We start from the raw sequence: 26,739 nt of genomic DNA, 5'->3' as shown, positions 1-26,739 counted from the left end.
AATAACAAAGGAAGAACTGCTACCATGGAAACTACCTGATGGCCTTTGTGGTGAGCTTCTTGCTACTTGAATGCAAGCAAACCCCATACAACAAAGGGCTTATCAACATTAGGCATACAGCTTCTATGCAAGAGCACTCATTATTAACTTTAATGAATGCCTTGAACATTGCAATCCAAGGCAGCATTATTCTTGTCCAACCTCATTATTAGATAAGCACAGGGGAACTTGCATTAAGTTATATTTTGGATTGCAAAACAAGAGTCAATTTAAGGCCATCTCCCATTATTTGTCTCTTACAAAAATAAGCCACATAGTTTAAAGATGCATACACTTAGAAAGAAACTATTAAAAGCAAACTAAAAATCTGGATCATTGCCTACTACATTTCAATAGATCAAACTCACTTAATTTGTATGTGTCAGATTTTTCTTCCTCTACACAGTGCTTTCCTCAAAGAAAATTCATCCAAAGGTTTAGAGCATGCAATGTTTTAAATGTAGCTGTATTTTATATAGCTGGATATTTTAAAGAAGAATTTATTTGGTCAAGTTCAGCTGATATCCTTACTAACTTAATATGTTATTAAAATCCTGATTTTCCATAATTTAATAATTTTGGGGAGTGTGCATAGCCAACATTTTACTAGAGTTAACAAAAAGAAATAAAAATTGAGTTAATAAAATTAATAGTAATGGGGGTGCATATCACTAGTGGTTTTCTTTCTTTTGAAAAAGTACTTTCACTCTCTCCAATGTCAATTAAGAGACACTGTCTAATGCTAGGTTATATTTGAAATCCTGGCTAGTATTCTAGTCTTCTCTACCTGTTTCCACCTGAGTGAATAGCCTCTTGCCACTTTCCAGTTTTGTGTTAGAAGCCTTCATTCAAGAATGGAACGCTAAATGTGAAAAAAGAAAGAAAATGGGAGAGTTAATAAGCTAATATGTCTGAAAGATTTTTAACTTTGATGGAGAGTTTGTTCAGGAATACAAATAAATAGGTTTTGACAAAAATTAATCATTCCAGTTCTCACTTATTTTTAAAACTGTAAAAATAATCTCTGAGGAATCACAACCATAATTGTGCTGGGATGAAATTTAAACTACTATCCTGCCCTAGTTCTTAACATCTTTGACCCCATGGATTCATGGTTTCCTTCCATCCTTCCATTTCCGTTCTTTCCTTTCTGCCTTCCTTTCAAGTTTACTGAGCCCAGAAATACACCAGGCAGTCTCAGGCACTGAGAATAATATGGAGAACATCATAGTAGTTCACACCCACATGCTTACAGCCCAGTGGAGGTGCAGGGTGAGGTTTCTGAGCAGTGGTATAAGTGCTGTGATGGGGTGACTGGGGGATGCATGGGAGTACTTGATAGGGGCACCTAACACCAACTCAGAGTGTCAGGAATGGTTTCCTGGAGGAAGTAATATCTGATCTGAGACTCAAGATAAGACTTCGAGTAGGGTGAGGCCTGGAAGAAAACGGTTCACACAGAAAGAACAGTAAGAAAGATAAAGGTAGGTTCATGGAACTATAAGAAGTTTGCGTGAAGTTCTGGGGAAGAAGCAGAGCTAACTTCCATGGGTTTTGTGTGCCATGAAATTACGACCATGCAGCACAGACCTACACTAGACTGGGAAATCAGGGAAAGTTTCTTTTCTTTTTTTTAAATTTTGTTTTATTGCTTAAAGTATTACAAAGAGTATTGCATATGTCTCCTTTTTCCCCCCTTGACCTTCCCCTGGCCTTCCCTACCCCCCAGTGTCTTGTGTCCATTGGTTATGCTTATATGCATGCATACAAGTCCTTCGGTTGATCTCTTACCAGCCCCCCATCCCCAACCCTCCCCGGCCTTCCCGCTGTAGTTTGACAGTCTGTTCAATGTTGCTCTGCCTCTGTATCTGTTTTTGTTCATCAGGGGAAAGTTTCTTAGAAGTGATGTTTAAGGTAAAAATTCAAGGTGGCAGGGAGTTTCGTAGGTTAAGAGGTTGAGTTGGGAATAGAGTGCCAGGTGAGGGAAGAACATGTGTGAGTCTTGTGAGGCAAGAAGGTGCGTGGTTTGTCTGAGGATGGAGAAATCGAGTGGCTACAGTAGGCAAGGTCAGGAGATGAGGTGTTTCAGGGAGGTAGGGATGAGGTCATACAGGGCCTTTGAGGCCACCTTAGGATTGCAGCAATAAAAAGCTCTCCAGATGCTGTCCTGCTTCTCTCCCAGTTCTTCTCCATCAACGTGTATGCAGCAAATTAAAGTATCAAGAAGAATCAAGAATCACTGTTCTTTCCCTCAACACTGCTCAGGCATGAACAAAGGTGTCTCTGTTAGGGACGATAAAAACTGTGCCTGGTGGTCCTCATTTATTCATTGGCCAAGACAACTGATGTCATGGTATGTGTGGGGCAAAAGGAGACCCATATGGATGATGAACCCAGAACAAGAGAAGTATCTGTCATGTTACTGAATATGGTGAGATTCCTACTGGGTGAGATGGGGAATCAGACATCACACCTTCTGCAGTGATTCCTGTTGCTCCTGAGAAACACTACGTTCTTAGTGAAGCTCCTTGAGACCACTTGTTACAGGTCCTGATTGACACCTTCAGTGGCCCAGTTACACATACTGCTATTCTGGCCACACTGTCCCTGTGTGCCTCTGATTATGTACAGCTGGGTAAAAAGGCTTGGGTTATGGTGTCACCTACACATCTATGAGGGTTACACCTGCTGTATGTTATCTTATTTATGGACTCAACTAGCGAGGACTTGGAAAATATTGCTAAAGGTTGTGAGAAAAAAGATGTCAGAGCTTCACTATCTTAGCCGAGAAGGAAATTATACATGATGTTAAGGAGAAATGCTGCCACCCTATCACAAATGTCAATTAGGAGCTATGCTCCCTGGAGAACTGAAGTCCTAATGTCTGGCAAGGCTCTCAAAGAGGTTCTTAGATCCAGAAGCTTTTCCTAGCCATCCTTCTTAGGCATGGAATCATGACATTCATGAGGATGCTTCCAATTCAACATAAGATGTGATGCTTATATTGGAAAGGACCTATATGCATCATCTGGTCTCGTGGTATTATCAAGTATCCTGGTTTTACTGACTTTAGAACGAGGAGATGTCACAGTCTTGGAAACAACCACGGTGAAAATTAAGATGATCACTGCTTCGAATACAAGTATGGTGTCTAGCTACTCTCTTGACAGCCAATGTGGATTAGTAAGAGGATAGTGTCTGTTGATTGCTGCCAATACTTTCAAATGGACCGCTGGCAGATACACTGCACTTTCTGTACAAATTAGTTCACATGACAAATTTATCCTGGCAGAAGTAGACATCTTCTGTCACAATCACCCATTTGGAATACACCTTTGAAAAAAGACGCCTTGTCTGATAGGCAGGCAAATAGCATTATTTCACATTGTAATCAAGTTAACTATTTTTTATAACATTTTATAAAATTCTGTACATACTTTTGATTTAAAGTTTAATATATTTAGTTGGGCACTTTGTGTGACAAAAGGAAACTAAAGGTATTGTTCTTATGGAAGGGACTTGGTCTAATGTGTTGGCTCCTTGGTTGCATGACAGTTTCTTGTGAGCTGTTCACTCCTCCATGGCCTGATCAGATCTGAATAGAGCACTAATGACAATTCCTGGATTTCTCCAGAGGCTGGCATGAATTTATGAATGAATTGTCACTCCTTTCTTGTAGTTTCTTGCAGAGCTAGAAAACAGGATTAGCTTTCAGACTCCATTGTCTTTCTTATCCAATGTTTTTCCAGCAAGATATCATGGGGCTAAATTACTCACTATAGCTACAAAATGATTTTATTTGTACCTGTAAATTTATGCGTTGTTTTAATATATGTAAGATTTTTGAATGTAATTCTCAGCTTTTAAGGGTGACTTACACATCTTGGTTTTCTACTGTCATGTGAGAATATCGCAGTCCAAGGGTACATCATGGTATAAGGAAAAATAAAAGTCTACCAAGAAAGAAAAAACAAACCTCAAATTGGGAAAAAAAGACCCTGCAGGAAGATCGACATGACCAGATTTGCATTTTAAAACAAACTATCTGGCCAAGAAGTGGAAAGTGGGTGGGAGACAGTGTAAGAAAGTTTGCTATGAAGATTTACGCATTAGGAAATCAGTAGACGAATAGCACCTGTCAAGGAGGCTGAGCAGGAGAAGCCGGAGAGAGTCAGGTATCATAGGAAATGGGCAAATTGATCAACCAATCAACTAACCAACCAAACCAACCAACCAACCAAACAAACAGAAAACTGGTTAAAAGTACGAAGTTGTGGAGAGGTAAAATACAAGTAACCATGATGGGGAGAGCAGCAGAATTAAAATTGTAGTGATTGGAGGAGAGCAAAATATCGATGGCTCCAGGTGCACTAAACTTCTTTGACTGCCTGTGATTTTCTCTCTTGCCTGGAGGCCATCTTTTTTCTCTGCCTGCAACATTCTGATCCAGCCTCCATAGCTAATCATATTCACCCTTCAAGGGCCAGTTTCCATGTCACTTCCTCTGGAAAGCCTTTCATGGCCCTGTAAGTCTGAATTAGGGAATGCTCATCTGGGCTCTCAGAATCCTGTTATTTGTCGTGTTATTAATAACCCTTATCAACTATGTGATTATTGCTTTTTTATTTATCTTATCCTTCAATAGACTGTTAGCTCCTTGAGGGCAGAGCTGAAGCTTTATACATCTTTTACCTCTTGCACCTAGCACAATGCCCGACACATGGTAGGGACTCAAATAACACTTTTTTGAAAGAGTTAATGAACTTTGTCCAGAGTCAACATGAACTCAGATCTTTCAGATTATGGGAGAATCAAAATGCTATTATTAATAATAACCAAGCTAGCTCCTTCTCTTACTTTGAAGATTATGAGGGAAATTGTTCTACTTAAATGTATAAAGTCAAAGTTTAACACGCATAGTATTTTAGACCACATTTCTCTTCCCATTACCAAGTTATCTCAAACAAAAGGTCTTTTTGGCTATAAATTTCTTTTGACTCTTGGGAAATAAACTCTGGTGCAGATATTTCCACATTGAAATTGTTTACTTTCAACCAGCTTTTATTTTGTGTCTTTTAGAATCCCAGCACTGCTGGGTGCTGAGAAAGGCACTCCTTTCCTCCCAGTTAGTGTAGGCTGTGGAAATCACCTGCTGAAGGTGAGACTGGGCAGGACTCGGGTCACCTTAAAGATGTCCTCACAATCCCTCCCATGTCTACCAGAGAATATGCTCTGAGCCTTCAAATGCTTACATATTCTCAGTGACAACTTGAAGGCTCACTCAGGAAAGCGAGGAGGCTATAATTTGGCTAATAAATGGATTTTCCTCTACTTGAAATGTTTTTATTGCTTGAATTGGATCATCTCCCATATAGGATGTCACTTTGGCAAGGAACAAGTCTATTGGGTTCAGTGGGCAATTTAAATGAATCAAGCAGGTGGGACAAAAGACAATAAAGTTGAAATTCAGTATTAGAGAAATTGATGCTAGAAGTATTATAAACACTTTATATGGCTAACAATTGAGCTAAATGGAGCATAGTGGTATATATATAATTGGAAAAATGTTCTCCCTACTTTATCTGCTTGCATTTTAAACTCACATACTGTCACAGTTAAGCATTCTATCTTAAGAATATTTTCTCTGACATTTTGATTGAGGTGATGTCTAAAGAAGATGTACTTATATTAACCCTTATAAAAGTGTAGACAAGGAAGCTCTCTTTATGTTCTTTAAGATTATCTCAATTGCTTACCATTCTCTTGCTCTAGATCAGTGGTTCTCAACCTTGGCTGCACATTAGAATCGCCTGGGAATCTTTTTATTTTTATTTATTTATTTTTAAAAAATCTTTATTGTTCAGATTATTACAGTTGTTCCTCTTTTTCCCCCCCATAGCTCCCCTCCACCCGGTTCCCACCCCACCCTCTGCCCTTACCTCCCCCCACTGTCCTCATCCATAGGTGTACGATTTTTGTCGAGTCTCTTCCCACACTCCCACACCCCTTTCCCGCCCGAGAATTGTCAGTCCACTCTCTTTCTATGCCCCTGATTCTATTATATTCACCAGTTCATTCTGTTCATCAGATTTTTTATTCACTTGATTTTTAGATTCACTTGTTGATAGATATGTATTTGTTGTTCATAATTTTTATCTTTACCTTTTTCTTCTTCCTCTTCTTAAAGAATACCTTTCAGCATTTCATATAATAATGGTTTGGTGGTGATGAACACCTTTAGCTTTTTCTTATCTGTGAACCTCTTTATCTGACTTCAATTCTGAATGATAGCTTTGCTGGGTAGACTAATATTGGTTGTAGGTTCTTGCTACTAATCACTTTGAATATTTCTTTTTTTTTTTAAATTTCTTTAACTTTGAATATTTCTTGCCACTCCCTTCTGGCCTGCATAGTTTCTGTTGAGAAATCAGCTGACAATTGTATGGGTACTCCCTTGTAGGTAACTAGCTGTTTTTCTCTTGCTGCTTTTAAGATTCTCTCTTTGTCTTTTGCTCTTGGCATTTTAATTATGATGTGTCTTGGTGTGGTCCTCTTTGGATTCCTTTTGTTTGGGGTTCTCTGTGCTTCCTGTACTTGTAAGTCTATTTCTTTCACCAGGTAGGGGAAGTTTTCTGTCATTATTTCTCCAAATAGGTTTTCGATATCTTGTGCTCTCTCTTCTTCTGGCACCCCCATAATTCGGATGTTGGTATGCTTGAAGTTGTCCCAGAGGCTTCTTACACTATCTTCATATTTTTGGATTGTTTTTTCTTTTCCGGTTGGATGGTTTTTGCTTCTTCGTATTTCAAATCTTTGACTTGATTCTTGCGATCCTCTAGTCTGCTGTTGGAACTCTGTATAATATTCTTTATTTCAGTCAGTGTATGCTTAATTTCTAGTTGTTCCTTTTCCATATCCCCGAGGGTCTCACTAGACTTATTGAGGGTCTTACTAAATTTATTGGTGGTTTCTAGAAAATTCTTGAAAAACCTTAAAACTGTGGTTTTGAACTCTATATCGAGTAGGTTGCTTTCCTCCATTTCTGTCATTTGTGACCCGTTACTTTGTCTCTGCATTTTGGCTGCTTTCCTGTGTTGATAGAGTGGTTTTCTGTGCTAGGTGTCCTGTAGGGCCCAGTGGCTCAGCCTCCCCAATTACCTGAGGTGGACACTCTTGGTGCACCCCTTTGTGGGCTGTGTGCACAGTCTTGTTGTAGTTAAGCCTTGATTGTAGTTGGTATCACTGGGCGGAATTGACCTCCAGGACAATTGGCTGTGAGATTTAGCTGTGTCTATGGTGGAAGAACTTCTGTGCTGGAGACACCCTTATGGGGCAAGACTTGTTTCAGTGGGGTGCTCTGATGCTCACTGAGTCTGCCCCCTGAGTGTGTCCCTTATGGATCTGAGGAGTTGTAATCTGGATGGTCCCACTCTGACCACTAGGTACACTGGCACTTGGATCTCTAAGGAGGTTCTAATTTTGCCTCTGCCTGAGGCTACCTAGCTCCTAGCAGGAGGTATGGAGAGATCTGCAGATTCCTCTTCTTCGTTTGGGATTTGGAGGTGCCCAGATGAGGCCCAGCTGTGAAGCAATGCAAGCTGCTGTGGGGCCTTGGGCCTTCTTTTGGATGACCTTGGTCTCCCTGACCCAGCTGCAGTTTGTTAGGTAATTTTAGATTGCAAAGGGCCAGGTCATTCATATGCAAAAGTCTCTGCGCACAGCTTGGGTGGGGCGGGGTCTCAGGGAATCAACAGGTCGGAGCAAATAGCTGTGGCTGATCCTCAGCCCTGCACTAAGAGGTCTCAGTGTCCTGGTAATCGCTGCAAGCAGCTCTGAGAGAAAGCCACCCTCGAGTTCTACCCGCTGCCAGACAGTCCAGTTTCTCCCCGTATGAGTCTAGGTCCCCAGAGACTCGCCTGGAACTGGAGTTTAGAGCAGTCAGGAGCTTGTGTCTACCTCCCAATTGAAAAAGACAACTGTGTCCTCAGTAGCCAGCCCTTTCCGCGGGCACCTCCGTACCTCTGCACTTTACTTCCGCACCTCCTCTGAGCCTCAGTGTGCTTTTCTCTTTCCTTCTAGTTGTAGAATTTCCACTCAGCCAGCCTTCCTGTGGTTGTGGATGATGTCCGTTTTGTCTTTTAGTTGTATTTTTGAAGTGGTTGTGTGAGGCAGCAATTTTGGGTGTTTACCTATGCCATCATCTTGGTTTCTCTCTGGCTTAGTGCTGGGAATATTTTTAAAATCCTGATTTCTGGGCCTATCCTCCAGAAATTCTGTTTCTTTGTTATGGGGTGGGTCCACAACATTAGTAACAAAGAAACAGAATTTCCGAAGGATGAGGCCCAGAAATCAGGATTTTAAAAAGATTCCCAGGTGACTCTAATGTGCAGCCAAGGTTGAGAACCACTGCTCTGGATAGTGAGGGGAGGGAATTTGGGTACCAGTCTTTGAAAAAAATTAACCAAATAACCACATAAAACCAACTGTCTTTATTTTTTAACTCCCTACATAGAAATGAACAGGGATTATAGTAGTGTACCACAGAGAGGCTGAGCCAAGTCTCAAGAATCAGAGAAAGGAAGGTCTTCAAAAAGAGATACATAAACTGAGACCTGAAGGATGAGTAAGATTTGGATTACAAATTGTGGGAGAGATGACTGGGGGAGAGGGAGAGTTGAGTGGTGGAGAAGACAAAAGCTTTGAATTGGAAGGAATGTATTGCTCTTGACAATCAGAGAGAAGGTCACTGTGGCTGGAGCTAGAGAGGCTGGAAGGCTCAGGCAATGTAGGGTCTCATACTCCATGTAAAGGAATATTGGACTTTATCCCTAGAAGCATTGGGAAGTCATCCATACTCTCTGAGCAAGAGGATGGCATGATCACATGTGTTTTTAAAAAAGTCACTCACGGTCCTGTGACTAGAGGTGGTTGTGGGGGAATGCCAGTTCTATTCAGTGTTTCAGGAGAGAGATAACTGAAGCTCAAACCATGGTGTTGGCAGTAGAGAGGGAGAAAAGTATAAGAATTCTAATACTTTGAAGGTATAAAAGTCAGAAATGAGGAAAGACTGTCTGTAGGTCTAAGAGAGATGGGGAGAGGATGTCTCATAGTTTTCTGGCATGAACAGTTGGGTGGTTGGCAATGCCAGGGGATACAATTTGAGGGTGTGATTGGGAAAGCAGGTGCTGTATGAATTTGTCTTGTAGTTGCTAAGTGCGCGAATCTTGTGAGTAGATATTGGGAGAGAGCTCTGAGCTATGTAGATCTGGGATGGTGGTGGTTGCAAATACAGAGTGAATGGATTTACCTAGGAACAGTAGGTAGTAAAAGAAGAGGCCCTAGGTTAAGAGGGTGGATTTCAAGTTAAGTATTCTTACCACAATAACATTAAAAAAAAAGATGACCTAGAGCTGAGCTCCATAAAGTTCCAACACTGAGGTTTGGGTAATGTGGGAAGAACCATTAAGTGATACGGAGAGGGATCAATTTTGAAAACTAGGAGGAAAACACGAAGATTGTTATATCACCTAAGTCGGAAGAGACAGATTCAGGAAGGGGAATGTTTCCATATGGAAACTACTGAAATGTCCATTGAGAAGAGGTCTACAAAGCATTCAAGGAATTCAGCAAAACAGAAGTCACTATGGTGTCAGCAAAAGTTTTGCTAAAATAATGAAGCTTAAACCACATTGGAGTGGGTTGATGATAATATTAACATGGTACCCACTCTGTGCTAAGTACTGTTCTATGTGCTTTACATATACTAAAGATTAGTATTACTTTAGTCATCACCACTGAGGGTGTGAGCTCCATGGGCTCCAGTGTATTAGAGAAAGTTCTGGTATCCCTCGCTTTGTCAACACTCACTATCTAAATCTAGGAAGAGAACAGATTCAGATAAGGAGGGAGACTTGTGACATGGAGAGAAAGCTAGAACCAGAGCAAAGCAGACAGCCAGCTTGGCCAACAGCCTGCGAGGTATAGATTCAGTTCACACATACAGGGAATTGGAAGGGAGACCTATTTATTTTATATCTAGCATGTGATAAGAGGAATGCTTTCTTCCATTTTGGCACAAGGTTCTGGAATGTCCAGTCACAACCCTGGTATGCTATTAAGAGATTTCATATCCTGAACCTTCTGCTGGTTCATCAGCTCTGAGATAGCCTGAAAGGGAGCAAAAACCAGCATCTTTTTTATAACAATTAAAATCTTTGGATTTATATAAAGTGACATGATGTGTGGGACATTGTTTAGGTCTTGGCATACCCGTGAATGCCTAGGGCAGAACACCAAAGTCTGTTTTGAAAGCTTTCTCAGCATATATCTGAGAGAATTCGCTAGTTAATGCAAATACATGTCCACACAAGTACTGGTTTGCTTAGGGAGTACACAGCACTGGCAAGCCTCACTTGGCGTGAAGAGCGTGAGTAATGCTTCATTTTAATGAGGGATCTTGGGGGTCTATAATGAAGACGATGTGGTATTTCCCATGTGTCTCTTTGAAACTTGGCCTGATTTTTACCTCCAGTGGAAAGAAAACCCATCGGAAAGTATGTAGTTCCTGAAACCTCTGGGGCTTTACAAGATTCAGATAATTTAACAGAATATAAGTGAATTTGTGGAAATATATCCAGAGTTCCCAGAGTAAAAAAATTCCCTTCCCACAGGTAAGCAAATATGAGTGCAAAATAATAAGAACGTATTTTGGGGAGGGAAGAGAGAAGGGCATTTGAGGCTTAAATGCTATGGGCACTCCCAGGTAAGTTGTGAACACTGCAGCGCCCTTGAATAATTGTGTAGCTTCCCCACATGGCTCTTCTGAAAGATAAGAGTCATTTGACTATCAAGTTCATATGTATAAAGCACATACATGAATTTTTAAGATGTAATTTCACAGTCTTACTTTACCTGTGAGCCCTGATCATTTGGAGCTTTCCTGTCAGAGAAAATGAATACTTTAGGTGGGAAAAGAAGATTTAAACAGTGACTAGGAAAACAAATGTTCCCCAGTCCTCACAAATGGTCTTTGACTAGTCGATGAAGTGGCAGATGGAATGAACATTACTGCACGTTTGTTCTGAGGTCTGCAGTCTGGATGTCCCCTTAGAGCTGGTCATAGAGTGTGACTTCCTAGAAGCAAATTCCCTTTCTGTTCAGATCTGGGACATTATGTGAGCATTCATGCAAAGTATGTGAAGAACTGTGCTGACCTTCATTCTCTATTTCTGGGCTGGCTGAAGCTAAACGCTCCATGGACACTGGGCCTTCCAAAGTGCTCCAGGAGCTTGATGGGATTAAGCACAGTTGGGGAGGGGGTCTTGGAAGAATGTTCTTCAGTCCTTCAGGCTTAAAGGAGGGGACGGTGACCCAGAATTCAGGGCAAGAGAGTCCTGAGAGGTAGAAATGCTGGCAGGAGAGACCTCTGCTGTGTAAGCTAATATATCAAAGAGAACTTGGAATTATAAAGAGAAATAAGAAATTTTCTAAAGATAAACAATTTTGAAACATTAAAACATGGTAGGAACTGCAATTAATGTGTAATAAACTTATCAGGCAAAACCTCTTGTCAGATAAATTTGGAATCTCCTGCATGGACTTATTCATGCCCAATAGACAAATCAGAGATTTACCCCAACTTAAAAAAACAAAACCACTAACTGCATGCTATATGTAATAACTAATCTGGAATAGGTTTTAAACTGACTCGTATATTTTCACTTGTTTCCTATGAAGTTTAAAGTCATGTCTCTAAGAGGTCATTTCTCCCATCCTTATTTGCATTCGCTGCAACTCCCCCATTCCCCAACAAAAGCAACAACAAAAAATCCCAAGCAAAAAAAGCCCTTAAGCAATAAAATCGGTGTCCAAGAACAACATTTAGTTTGAAAAAGAGTTGAAAAATGTAGCCTTGGAAGAACCACTGCTTACATGGGATTGTTCAACAAATTCCTGTTGTGTGAGGTTTGGCATATACTTTCTAAAAATATAAGCATCTGGGGAAATGAGACAAAGCCCAGGTCTTGGACCAAATGAGGCACGCAGTATGAATCTGTTAGTGATTATATCCATAATGAAATATGTGCCCAAATTTAGCAGTGCAAAATCTAATACAATATAAAAGCGCAGCAGGCACTTTACCTTACCATAATATATAGCCAAGAGAGAAGGTACATATGGTAGTGAGTCCGCTGCTCCTGCTGGGATACCCATGGTGTGATGTCCTCATCTCGATCAATATAAAGGGCAAAACTGTCGTGTGCTGAAACAGAACAGAGACCAGGTGACACAGGTTCTCATCATCGCCCATCCATAGTGGTTTTGCCTTGTCTCCAGTAGGAGAATGGGTAGTGTAAATCCCTAGTGAAAGCAACACATCAGAGAATAGCATATGGACACAAAAATACAGAAAGCATCAATTGCTCCATTGGTATTTTGCTTTTGTATCTTAATTTTTGAAATTTTGTTTATGCATTTTACAAGGAATTTCTATAACACAGAAAGGCATATAGGAAGATAATTGGAACAAAAATTGGAACAAGAAAGGAATAAAAATAACCAGTGTTAATATTTGGGTATATGTCTCTCCCCTCCTTCTTATACATAATTAAGATCATACTGTGCATTCATTTTATTTTAAATTGTAGCATGAGTGTTGACCTATGAATCAGGAGGCCAAGGTTCTATTTCCAGTCAGGTCAGGGCACATGGCCAGGTTGCAGGTTCAGTCCCCAATAGGGGCATGCAGGAGGCAGCCGATCAATGATTCTCATCACTGATGTTTCTACTAGTATCTCTATCTTCCTCTCCCAAGTCAATAAAAAAAAAAAAGAAATATAAAGACTGGAAATTCTTTGTCTTAAGCATTCTTCTCTAGATAACTGCTCTGACTGCCAATATATTAGTAATTAGAGTATGGCATTCCCAGGATGTCAGGTGGGTGATTCCACAGTTGGGCAAATTTACCTTTCTTTATCCTTTGTTTCTTTATTATTGTCTTAAAACAGTATAATTAGCTCTAAAAGGAACCATGTAGAATGTACATGTGTGGTAATTTAGAGATAGTATGCATTTTAAAGATCTATTTTATTTTTGTTGTTTTTTTCCCACCTATTCACCTCAGATGACACTGGCCTGGAATTTCAACTGCTAACAATCTATAATAATAAAAGGGTAATATGCTAATTAGACTAGATGTCCTTCCAGATGAAGCCAGGGCAGAGCGAAGCCCAGGTCCCGGGTGCCGGAGGGAAGCCGGTGCCGGCAGCCGGAGGAAGGAAGGCCAACTCTTGCACAAATTTTCGTGCATCAGGCCTCTAGTAGTTTTATAATGGTTCATTCATGTAAAATTAAAATGTACAGCTAGCAATAAGGCCAAGTGTTATCAAATTTTACATAAAAGAAAAATCCATGCAAATAAAATGAAGATAATGCTGACTCTGATGGCCTGTGTGGGTTATAGGATGACAATATTATTTTTGACTCATTATTAAACAATGTCTAAACTCTACCTCTTCATCCATTGTTCTAAGCTGAGGAGAAAGTCTTCCATTTTTCTATAAAGTTATATAAGTTCAAAGAACAAATCTGAATATTTTTAGTTATCCAGTTATCATTATGTTATCTGGCTTAGTTGCTGATTATCAGACGCCATACCTGAAAGTGTTAGAATGTACTTTGATGGTGCTAGGTAGAAAAGCCCTTTGAAAAATTAAGATCTTTCTGGGTTACTTCATCATTGGCATCATTACTATTTAAAAGGAACTACTTGTTCCATCAGTGACTTAACCAATGACAAAATATCTTTTTATGGCTGGCTGTGCCTGGGACAGTTTGGCTAGTGGCAAATCTCAGGAGGAGGTTTTTCTATATCAGGGAAACTTAGCAGCTTATCATGCAGAATTTCCAGGCATTAGAAGATGTATATCTACCTCTCCAAAAATTTATCATGCACATTATGTTTACCAATAAACCACATATATTAACAAAAGCACAAATAGTGCAAAATATTTATAGCAAATATAAATGTTGCCCTGCAGGTAAAATTTTATGAATTAGAACAATTGTAAAACTCTATAAATGGTCCTGCTGAATCTCTGAGTAACCCTTAGCAGCTCAGTTACAACTCAAAATCCGAAGCAGCAAGAGGAATACTTGCTTGAGAAGTATAAGTACAAGAAATCCAGTTCTTATCTACTGTGCTTCAATGACATAAGAACCAAGAAGGAAATATTCAATTCAAGACAATCAGCTGTTCAAGAATGGCAATCTTACGCTTTGTTCACTGTGCTATTTGTAACACTTAGACAAGAACCTGGCACATAGGAGGTGATCAATAAATATTTGTGGAGATAATGTATTTAATCTTCAAAACAACATCTTAAGTGGGAATTATAAACTGCATTCTGCAGATAAGGTAAAAAAGACTTGGAAAAGGGAATTATCTTGCCCAAAATCATAGAGCTAGTAAGTCTGAAGGTAAGGTTCAGACCAGTTCTATCTGTCTCCAAATCCCATACTCTGTGTTCTACATTAAATTATATCTTTAAAAGATGAATTTGATTCAATAAACCTGTGGGAGTACATGATTATAGATCACTTATGTTGCCTCTCAACAGACCAGAACTATTTTTTGGTTGAGCCTCAACATAAATAAAAAGGTCTTCAGTGTAAAAAACATATTTTGCTAAATGTGCTTTTTCCTTTGGTATATAAGCATTCTGAGGGAGCTCTTAAAAATTGCTGTTAAAGGCTTTGACCCTGAGGCCTGCTCTGTAGATGTTAGGTAGGGATGTTAGTAAGTATTAGAGGGGCATCAAAGACACACTAGCATGCAACAGAGACTCCTAAATGGAATCAGGATTGAAAGATGACTGAGAGGGAATTACCTTTTTACTCTGTGACTCAATATTATTTAAGGCCAGATCTCTGTGCCACATACATTATCTTGTGTGCCACCAGGGGCACACAGCACTAGAACAGATTATCATAAATTTTAGCTATATTTTCTAACTGCTAAATTATTTGATTTATGACCAGATGTTCTTTTACTAGAAAAATGGAGAGATGGATGAGTAGAACATTTAGGTATTGATGGAGGATTTAATGGAATGTAACAGGATTAAAGAAATGCATTTACACTACACAAGAAGGATCTGGACTTGCTACTGGGAAAAACATTTTGATTATCTGTGATGGCTCTACATAGCCTATAAACTAAAGGAACGTTTGAGAATAAATTATGCTGTGGAAAAAATAGAAGAATAAAAACTACGCTGTGTGATGATAAGAATTCAGGGAAGTAGAGTGGATGGATGAATCACAGGGCCAGTCAAGATTATTTTAGAGCTCTAGACTCTAGAGCTGTAATCACAGTATATATTATAAAAATAATAAACAAGATATGAAGACTATATCTAATGGCTATTTCTCTGGTCTTTCTCCTCTCTCCAAAATATTTTTAAATAGGAGAGTACCGCTCCCATACCATATGAACACCCGATACAAATCGTTTTCTTCCTTGGAAGCAAAACCAGCTTTCGACTGTGAGGTACGCCAGCCCAGCCCTCGCCTAGCTGAATAGTAAGAGAGCTGGCAACCCCATGTCTGCTTATTTGCATCTGTAGCACACAGGGGGAGCTCTGGGAGTGCTCTCAAAGTAATATTTGCATCAAATCACCAGGTGAGCTTGTTAAAAGTGAGATTGCTGAGTCTGGCTCCCAGGGTGCCTGGTTTACTCGCTGTGGAGTATTGCTCCTGGTAGTCACCACGTAGGTAGACCACAATCCGTGCCTTCATGTTTGTGAGGATATCTAGGTTTTCCTCTATCCTTATGATGACTTTTGATCATAAATGAAGAGTTGAAGGATAGCCGTGTGCATGTGCTTATGTGTGCACAGGTGGCACTGAACACCTGCATTTTTGTGGGCACGCAGGATGCGGGCAAGGCTAGAGATGCGACTAGACTTGCCTGGGAGGATGGGGTGAGGGAGAGTCCCTATGATGTTCTGACAAGTTTACAGGAATATCACAAATAAAAATAATCTGAAAAACTGCTCCAGGATACAGAAAGTTATACACTCCCGATTGTAACTTGAATATTTTGTTTACTTTTTTACCTCTCAATCCGCTGCAGAATAAAAGGGGATTAAAAAAGAGAAACTTTTCATCCTGTAATAAAGCAAGAAGAAATTTCCAAGTGTGAAGATAATGCCCCTTGTATTAGCAAAACATGATCTAAAATGACAGAAAGGATGATGTCAGAGAAACTGGCAAAGATTATGAAATGCTGACTGCTCTAACTTTTGCAAAGCTTCTGGGCTCTCCACATAAGGCAACTGTTCGGTGAAAACGGAAAACAGTGTTGGAGGGAGCATGAGCAGAACTGGGCTGGGTCTTCCCCTGGGCCAATTGTAAATTCAGTCAATAGATGCGGGAGGTGTCAACGATGTCCCTGGCAGGCGATGCAGGTTCTAAAAAACCTATTTCTTAACTCTGAAAACCTGACCAAATGTTTTATCGTGCCACCAGAAACTATCATTATTAATCTTACTAATTAGTCAGCCAGCTCAAAATTTGTAATCATTCCTCATTTTCTTCATGGTAGAGAGATTTTAGTGCTTTGAATGATAAGGACTTGCATGTCTTAACCACTGTAGTTTCAAGGAACTTTCTCCCCTAAGGGTTGAGGTGCTGGTTTTGGTGGGACAATCAATGCCTGTGCAATATGACAGGTTCTCCCCAGAAACTGCCAGAGCCTTTCTGGCTGGGCCTTTTTGGTGTGGTGTTGGATGCCTGCTCCTGCTGGCTGTCACGTCAGCTGGAGACACTCTGACACAGGCATCTCAGAACCGTGTTAGAAACATGACTCAGCATCAGAAACTTAGATTCAGATGGAACCAATATTTACCCAGTTCCAGTATGTTCCAAAACTCTGTACGGGCATAATACTAAATCTGGGACCCATCCAGTTCTAACATTAGTCCCAACAAGTCTTGGGATATGGTTTTAATAATTAGGCCCAATAAACAAAATAGTGATGTGCGTTAAACCAAGACATGCATATCTTTGCAATTAAGAGCAAAGGAGGCATCAATTACACTAGGTGAGTGACACCATGTTACTGGGCTGTTATTTTTCATTTAAAAGGCATTTTGAGGGCGGTTCACATCTCTTGCTGAATCTTCCTAATGAAGGTGCCCACAAGGTGCGAAGAGTCTGTGGCATCATGAGCGGTTCCAGTGTGGTGCCTCTTCTCACTCCAGCAGCCGTGGGCCGCCAAAGGGAATGCTTGTGCATGTGCTGCCAGAGATAGCTCACATTGGACCTTACAATGTGACAGCAAATTTAAAGTGATTTAAAGGTATCCTCATCTTACATGAGAATTTTATAATTCATATTTGTAGTTCTCACAGAATAGCGACTCTAATGACTGCCCTCAGACAATCAAAGGATTACAAGATGATGAGATAGATGCAGATGTGGAGACTTATGATGGTGCAGTGGCCGGAGTGATCTGGTCTGTTTGGGTGAGTCCAGGAAAACTGTGCAGCAGCAAACATTGGATCTGGGTTTATTAGTGTGACCAGGGCCTCTCCAGCAGAAGGAAGGGTAAAGGAAGAGTTTTATTCACAAGGCTTTCCACAAAAGCATGTAAAGGCACAGCATGGACCCCTGAGGGGACTGTCACTGTTGTAGGACATGAAAGAGCATGAAGAATTGAATTTGCCCATGTGAGGCAGGCATAAGCCAAATCATGGAGGGTTTTCATATGGACTTTGTCCTGTAGGAAGCAGAGAAACTTGAATAAGCTAAAACTCCTTCCATGGAGTGCAAGGTATACTGGGGTAATATTTAGATATTAATAGAAAGAGCAAGTCTCAATAAGCCTTTGTTCAAGGACCATGACAGTATGACTTTCCCTTACATAAACTCGATTTAATGGGCAATTTATTTAAAGAAACAGTTCCTGGCTGAAAAATATAAGTAAATAAAAATACATTTATCTTGAAAGCACAAAAATTATGATTTATTACAGAAAAGGGGGATACTTTGTCCCTAACCATATTTATATGGAACCAAGTCATCAAACTAAAGCTGTTCACAAAAATATATAGAGGCATTAATTTTTTGAAGTGAGAAAATAGTAACACATTTCCATTGACTTGTAGAATTTTATCACACTCCTCTGTCATGTGTACCAGCTGAATCTTCAAACACAATGACTTCAAATGGTTTTAATTTACTCTTGTTTATGATAAAATAAATGTTATTCTGATTGATTGGCAAACGTCTACTAGCAGCAATAAGGGCAATTATGTTTGACATGAAGACATTATAAAATCTATAACCAAAACCTTTAAAGCCTGATTTGAAATGTCAAATTTGACTTATGAGAACCAGTTATAATCCTGCTTCATGCAAAAAGCATTAGGTTAATGCTGGAGCAAAGTACTGTTGCCAAGCGTGCACTGGCATAATTAATCAGGGATATTTCAGAAACGAATCGTCTCCAAGAGGTTATTGATTTACTGTCACGACACGTTTTTTTATGGCTGCGCTAGTGCTCTTGCGCTGGGATGCACTGGCATGCATTTTTCAGTGACTAAGCCTTGATCTGTCCTCCTGGATCCCTGCACTGACATCTGCAAGCACTCACATTTGACAGCCTCATGCCTGAGTGTGGTGGCTTCCAAGGTGATTAGGATTATTTCAGAGGGGTTTTGGACTAGTCTGAGTATAATCGAAAGCAGAGAGCCTTGAGTCTCTAGAGAGTGACATGCGCCCTGCAAATGGCATAATATTAACAGAAAATATACATAGGTATACACACATACATGCAGACACAGATATGTATACATCCATGCATACACCTATACAACACATACTTGCAAACACACACCCATGCAAACACATGAAGGATATACTCTTGCAAACATACATGTGGACACATCCATGCATACATCTATGCACATACATCAATGCATAGACATCCATTCAAATACATATATGCATATACACACATCCTAACATATTTAAGGAATAGGGAACATTTTAGTTTTAATCTTGAAGGTCATTCCTATTATCTATTAAACTAAATCCAAGCCCTTACAGAAACACTATCTTATTTTATTTTTTAAATATTTTTAAAAATATATTTTATTGATTTTTTACAGAGAAGAAAGGAGAGGGATAGAGAGTTAGAAACATCGATGAGAGAGAAATATCGATCAGCTGCCTCCTGCACACCTCTTACTGGGGATGTGCCCGCAACCAAGGTACATGCCCTTGACCGGAATTGAACCTGGGACCCTTCAGTCCGCAGGCTGACGCTCCAGAGAGCCAAACCGGTTAGGGCTCTCTGAAGTCTCTTAAACAGAAAAGGACACCCTTTCGACACAAGGCAATATTGATAGTTAGAAAAGTGTGGATGGGAAGATAGGTGAGGAGAGAGGTCTCTAAGAAATGAATGACATCTCTGTTACCTTGGACACAGTGTATCAAGTTCAATGTCCCTTCTGGATCCTTGTTCAAGCCATATTTCCCTACACATCCTGCTTGGGCTGCACTAGTGATTATGTGGCCACCATTGAGTCCAGCTAAATTGGGACTCTAGTGATTGCATAGGCTCTTTGTGCTGTGGGGAAGTGGAGAGAAGACTGGGCTAGGGAGCTGTTCGCCATTAGCTGGCTACATAACTTCGAGCCACCTGGAGCCCTTCTGGACCCAAGAATTATCTGTAAGAGTCTGCAGCAGTGGACAGCAGAAATCCTGCTCAAATCTTGGGAATTTGTGTTCGTATACTAGAAGACACATTTCTGAATCAAGCCCTTCCTTCCTCCCTCCGTCGCTGTGTAAACTTTCAGTTTAAGTATAACATATGTACAGAAAGTGCACAAATAATAAGAGTCCAGGAGATGAATATTCAAAGTGAACTCACTCCTGTAGCCACACCAAACTAAGTGACACAAGTCCCCTATAAGATCCCTTATACTTCTTGTTACAGCTAATCTCCTTAGAGGTGACTATTGCTCTGATTTCGAACACTAGAGAATAGTTTTGTCTGATTTTGAAATGTACGGAAATGAAATTATGCCCTATGTATTTTTTTGTTGCTATTCCTGGCTGTGTTTGCTCAATACCACACTTGTGAGATTCATTCACGTTGAGGGGTGGAGCTGCAGGCTTCCATTCCCATTGCTGCATAGCACTCCATGTGTGAATACAACAGTGATTCCTCCACCTCACTGTGATTCTCTCCAGTGTGGTCCTTTAGGAAGTGTGCTGCGATGAACGTTCCTGTGCATTTTTCTTTTGGTGAAGACATTTGCATTTTTCTAGGGTACCTAACCAAGGACAGGAATTGCAGATATGACTCTAGCTATTTAGCTTTAGTAGATAATGTCCAAAAGTTTTCCAAAGTGACGGTACCAATTTTTACACTCCCTTCAGCAGTGTATGAGAGTTTCACTTGCTCCACATGCTTATCCACCCTTGAGACTGTCTGTCGTTTTCATTTGTTACTCTCATACTTTTGCATTTCAGTCACTTGCATCCTTTAACTTATAATGTAATATTCCTAACATATCATCTTTGGATGCAAGCTAACCCAGATCGGTTTAGTGTTGCAGGTCAGGTTCCCCATTAAGCAGACTTTGAGATGGGAATCAGCATGCAGAAAACTAGTTAGGGAGCTTCTGAGGATCAGCATCTGTCAGGGGAAAAGAAGGACGTGTGAGGCCGCAGAGGGAGAAGGGTGCCTGTGATGCAGTCGCAACGAGGGCCTTGGCTGACCCCCAAGAGCTCTGAGGAGTTGCCAAATTGAGGTAAGAAGGCCGGGTCTTTCCACTCTTGCGTGGACCAGGTATGGGATGTGGGCCACCCCAGGGAAAGGGGCCTGCGCTGTGGGAAAACAGCTCCCTTCAGAAGAGATGGTTCCTGGAGATGACGTACAGTGCAGAGCTGCAGAGGACAACACTCCCAGCCGCTGGGAAGCGAGTCCTTCAGTTCCGAAGGGGACTTGTGTCGCACACTACAGCATTCACCGACCACGGATGGTCTTTGTTCAAGTCGATTTTTCCCACACAATCATCAGTGCAGCAGGATTGAACCTCTGTGTGTGCAATTCGAGGGAACACCTACAGCAACAGAGCCTGACAATTCATAATTGCATTGCAGGGTTATGGACACACTGACATGGGCATTTATAGGGCCTGGTCAGCATATGGTACTGCCTAATTTGCGGCTATGAAGTCAGCTACTTTAATTTGATATATGGTCATGCATGACTAATAAGTCTCTTTGACATCACTTTTAAAAATTCATTATCAGTTTGTTGCTATTCAACACCTTCTTCAGCTGAATAAGGCGCATAGTAGGCCATCTAGGTTTGGTCACTATGGATCTGAGGCTCTAGGAACAATGCCAGTCCTATGGACAACAGAAAGCTTACACCCCCGTGAGACAGTGCACTTGGGAGGGGTGGCTGGAGGGAACAAAAGCTCCAGCTCTAGATCACACAAATGACCTTCAGTTTTACTTTTCCTTAAGGCCTTATGCTTTGTTATGTTCAATGGACAATATCTTAAATGGCTTTATTTCTCAAATCATATATCAAGTCATAACCTTCCCCAATTGAACATAATCAATCAAAGGCATATATAGGGGGGCAAACGAAGGTTTATCATTGTGAGTACATGAAACACAGAGTTTATTCTTGTATTGTTATTTAATGATTGCATTGTTTTCCATACAAACAACCCACTTTGGCCCCACCCTGTATTTTGGCCCATTTTGGGTCGGCATGAGATCAACAGTATCACTGCACTCTACTCATAAAGTTCAGCCAGATTGAAGAAGCCTGACACTTTCATTAGCCCCTGCAGCCTAATCATGGGGAGACAGGCATTTTTGTAAGCTTAAACACAGCTTGTGGAGGCGTCCCATCCTTGCTCCGTGAATGTAAACAGAAAAATCAAAGTGTATATGGTGAGGAGTGGAAGTTACGTTTCTTGACCAGGAGACCTCCTTTGGTGGAGACCGGACCTTCAAGGGCTGGCCATCGGCTCTTGTTTTCAGGTCGAGCCTTTGCTGTAGCCATAAATCCTGTCAGAGCCACAAATCCTCTGGGAGCCATTACAGAGGGAAGCAAGATGGGGTTAAAGCTCACTTGGAGCCTTGAGAATCTTTTCAGTTGGAAGAATCGGAGAAGAGGATGGGGGAAGAGCTGTTCAAAGGTCTAAGATGAGGAATTGCATGGGTTGCATGAACTGGATCTAACAGCCAGTTCCTGGAGTTACAGGGGCCAGGAATAAAGTGAGCTGGGGTCATAAAAATAGCTGCATGCTGTGCTAGATGAGGATTGGCAACCTATGGATTATACAAGTGGAACAGACTCAAAGCATAAATCAATCCAAATATTAATTCAATAAATTGATTCAAATAGTGTCTTGATATATTTGTGCATAAAATGGGAAAAGCTAGGGTGCATATATCAGGTGTCCTTATTGTTAAGAGAGACAAATAAGCCCTTCTCCAACTTGGCCTGAACTGCCCTGGGGTCTGACCCTCTGTGGTGACTTTCAGTCCAGGGGAAGCAACAGAGCTTCTGGCATTTGAGCAAAAATGTGAGACTCCTTCAGATCCTTGAGCAGATGTTTTGCAAAGGTAGATGAGGCACGGAGAAGGGAAGGAGAGAGAGGCAGGACACTGGCAAGGGCCAGGGTCACGTTTCTAAGTCGTGTATATTCCTTGAGGTCGAGTTCCTTGACTCTGCTTAACTTGGCCCTTGATCATATTATTGGAACGATTCTTGATAGATCATCTCAGTTAATTTCCAGTTGATACCTGCAGTGAATGGGCCATGATCTTCTCCTGGTTTCCTTTTCATCCATAATGTCTGGAACGTTACAGATAAGCAGGATTCTAAATCAGAGTACTGAAGAGAAACGTCACTGAATGATCTTCGGACGCCCCTGGTGTGATAAGGGCTGGAGAGTGAGCAAAGGAAATGCAGGCCTTAAGAACCACTAACTTCACAGCCTCTCAGGGACAGCTGGGCAGGGACACACACACAGGGTTTTCAGATAGTAGGTGCTTTGCACATTTTCGGGAAATGAGGAAATGGGTGAGGATTTTGCAGAAACACTGTAGATGCCCAAGGCATGAACTGAGTTGTCTTTTGTCATTTTAAGTTCACAGGGGGGATGAGGGAGTCTTCCTAGAAGGGTCTCTCTCACAAAGCTTTCTCTCGGAGTGAGGTATATTGGGTTCAGCTCTTGCCAAATTTAAATTGCATCCATGTTAAAGGGGAAAAAAGGCTTTAGCACATTCCATTGGGGAATGGAAACAATTTATTTTGTTTGTTTCTAATGGAGAGGGTTTGCTCCAAAATCTCACTGTGAGGTCTGAGAATCTGGGTTGAGGACCGCCAGGCAGCCAGAGGGAGGGGGAGTAAAGGATGGAGGGAGAGGGGAGGAGGCATGGAGACCTCAGCAGGTGACAGAAACAGCAGGGCAGCAGTTATAAAGACAATGCATGAAATACAGTGCCGGGGTTTAGGTCAGGAAGGAATACTTAGCTAAATATTACATGATTTGATGTGCTTTCACGGTTCTTCACTTTTTCTTCCAAATGCTTGTTTTGTGTTAAAATGAAAACCTTCCTGTGCTGTTCAGCACAGCCAACTGTCATCTTTGTTTTTTTTTTTTTTTTTTTTTTTTTTTTTTTGCAGGAGTTGGTGAAGGGGACGATTTCTGTTTGTCTTGTTTTTCCTCCTGGAGAGTCAGAAAATAAAACTGCCAGGCTGCCAGTTCACCTTGGGAGGAGGAGGGGAGCAGAAGGCACAAATGCAAATGACCTGCACCATAATAAGAAGTGAGTGTTTGGAAAGACTCTCCGGTTTCCCAACAGGAACTGGATGATGAGAAACATAAGCACAATTTCTTATCTGCTGATGTCCCCCAAAAGCTTTTATTTTAGAATATAATTTATTTCCAAAGAATGGGCTTAGTCTCCTAACAAGAGCGGAGCGTTGTCACTGTGAAGCTGCCAGTGTCAGGCTCCAGCCTCGGGGTTACCATGGGCGGCATAAATAACAGGAAAATGCAGCCTTCCCAGAGTCCCCACGCCTGTAACAAGCCTGCTGGCGTGGTCAGTGATAGACGGGTCTCTTTATCGTCAGCAGAGAGCAGAATGCTTTGGGTCTTCGAGTTATTGTTTGATTGCTTGATAGGAGCCAATCAGCAACGCCCAGGTAAAGTTTGCTGTGAGGCACATACATCCTAGCACTGGGAGACCAGCTGTTGTGAGGTTCTGGGTGGGTGCCAGTTTCCAACCGGGGAGTCTCAAGGAAGTGGTCCTGAATCTGGGCTTTGTTTGGATTTCAATGGAACATAATCGGGCGACATCTGGTCCCCCACCTTGTGCTGGCTTGGCCACACTTCCTCCGCCATGGCTCTGGGCACCTCCTGCAGGGCTCCCTGTGAGTGCCAAGTGCCCGTGCCCTGCCTGTCACCAGCTGCCAATCAGTTTTTCACAGTGGGGGACCAAAAATGAACCTGGGGCCTTGAATACACCTGCTGAGAACCGCTCATAAAAATGATCTTAAAATGCAATTTGGGTCCCACTGCTCCACAAGTTACTGGACACAAGACAAAAGAGAATTACAAAAATAACTTTGTGGGGAGGAAAAGCTAGCAGAGGGAATGAGGAGATGCGCAGGAAATTAGCAGTGTGGGGCACAAGGCAATGGAAAGGTGGAGAAGGGATGAAAGAATTAATGAATAAAGATGAACGACGATAAACAAATTCATGGATATACATGCACTCTTACTAATAAGCAGTTACATTAAAATGAAAAACCATTTTTGCATTGTTAAATTAGCAAAGCTTTCTTTTAAAATAAGAATACTTAATGTTGCAAGAAAGGGGAACAGTGCATATGCGTGAATGCTAGACAAGGAATACATTACCACCAGAGGCTTGGAAGTAGATTAACCCTATTATCAAGGGTCCTAACCCATTTCCCAAGGACTGTAATTGAACTTCTGGGAACTATGCTAAACAAATAAAAATCAGCCCAAATAAAACAAATAAACACAAGATAAAAACACACCCTTCGTCACCTTAGTAAACAAAGATATTTTCCCTGAAACCATTTACAATAGCAAAATAATGAAAGATTATCTTAATGATCTACAGTGAGGGAATGGTTTTTAAACTAAGATATATGCACTCAATGGATATTACATAACCAGAAAAAATATTAAGAAAAATACTTATATTTAGTCATCAAAGAACATCAAATAATACTTTATTATCATATTTAGGTTTAAGAACTTATTTGTAAAACAATCTAAAAGGAACAGATTACAGCTCTAGCTGATTTGGCTCAGTGGATAGAGTGTCAGTCTGCAGACTGAAGGGTGCCGGGTTCTATTCTGGTCAAGGGCATGGACCCGGGTTGCAGGCTCTATCCCCAGTAGAGGTTGTGTAGGAGGCAGCGGATCAATGATTCTCTCTCATCATTGATCTTTGTATCTCTCTCTCCCTCTCCCCTCCTCTCTGAAATCAATAAAAATATATTTTTTAAAAAATTGAAGGAACAGATTACAATGTTAACAGTGATTTCCTTTGTCTGAAAGATCATGAGTGATCATCTTTCTTGTGTCTACATTGAGATATATTTCAAATATTCTTTACCTGTATGTATTACTTTATGATTAAAGATAAAGTCATATAAATTTAAAAAGAATACATTAGAGAAAATGTGGCACAGGAAAATATTAGCATATAGTGTTTTTGAGGAAACACAGAAATATGAAGAGACAGGACATAGCTTATAATAAACTGGAAAGATGAATAGGAGAAGGGCAAGTGAGCAAGCTCCCAGTATCAGACATAAAATTGAAGTGAGGAGGAGGAAGGAGCTTGCGTAAGAAATAAGAAAGGAAGAAAACCCAGAAAAATGCCAGGACATAGAAAAGGAAAAGGAAAAGCTATCCAGTAAAATTGAACAGTTGAATTTTGATCACTTTTGCTTTGCTAGAGGACCATTGAAAAATGCTTGGTCACCATAAGTAATGCTGGGGTAAGGCCATGTGACTTCACATGCAGAAAATTCAAAGACAATTGGGCTGAGTAAGGATGATGCACTAATCTGATTTCCCTTATACACAGTCACAGCAAAAAGAGTCATGGTACTTTAGGTTTGAAGTTTTCAAATAAGTCCACTGGAACATAAGTGCCCTAAGGAATATTCCTTGTGGCTGTCCTCTGCCAACTGGATTCGTATCCTCCTGCTTATACTCTGGCGTTAATTTTATGTGTAGTATTTGAGGCTAGCTAAGCAGATTTGTTCAAGGAAGCATTTAAAGGGGTGAAAATGAAAAAGTTTTACAATAGCAATGCATTGAAACTTGACTTTGAAAAACTGACCACAATGTTTAGCCAGAAAATGTATATTGCCAACTCCCATCTGTGATCCCCCTAATAAATTTCTACGCCTGGATTGGTCCTCTGGGAAACTCTTAGTGCAGACCATGACTGTTATATGTCTAAGATCTTCCCCTTGCTAGATTGGAAACCTTTTATTAAAATATATTTTTATTGATCTCAGAGAGGAAGGGAGAGAGAGACAGAAACATCAATGATGAGAGTCATTCAGCAATAACCTGTCCCCTGCTAACCCCCCTCCAGGGA

General features: G+C 40.8%; 1 protein-coding gene across 7 annotated transcripts in view; it reads right to left on the bottom strand.

Annotated features, from left to right (window-relative positions):
• The window catches only part of AIG1 (androgen induced 1), a 192,495-nt gene that overhangs the window by 20,475 nt on the left and 145,281 nt on the right, over positions 1-26,739 (bottom strand). For 3 of the 7 annotated variants that reach the window (XM_036317644.1, XM_036317642.1, XM_036317643.1), the window contains exon 4: positions 12,186-12,301. The exons of 3 other annotated variants lie outside the window; for them this stretch is intronic. In XM_036317644.1, the coding sequence (XP_036173537.1) occupies positions 12,186-12,301 (116 nt within the window). Of the gene's footprint in view, positions 1-729; positions 902-12,185; positions 12,302-26,739 lie in introns of those variants that run through there. One more of the 7 variants, XM_036317649.1, reaches the window with a different exon arrangement.

The sequence above is a fragment of the Myotis myotis genome, unplaced genomic scaffold, assembly GCF_014108235.1.
Source record: "Myotis myotis isolate mMyoMyo1 unplaced genomic scaffold, mMyoMyo1.p scaffold_m19_p_7, whole genome shotgun sequence".
Classification (NCBI taxonomy): Eukaryota; Metazoa; Chordata; class Mammalia; order Chiroptera; family Vespertilionidae; genus Myotis; species Myotis myotis.
The sequence above is the reverse complement of the archived record's forward strand: the minus strand, read 5'-3'. Positions and strand labels throughout refer to the sequence as shown.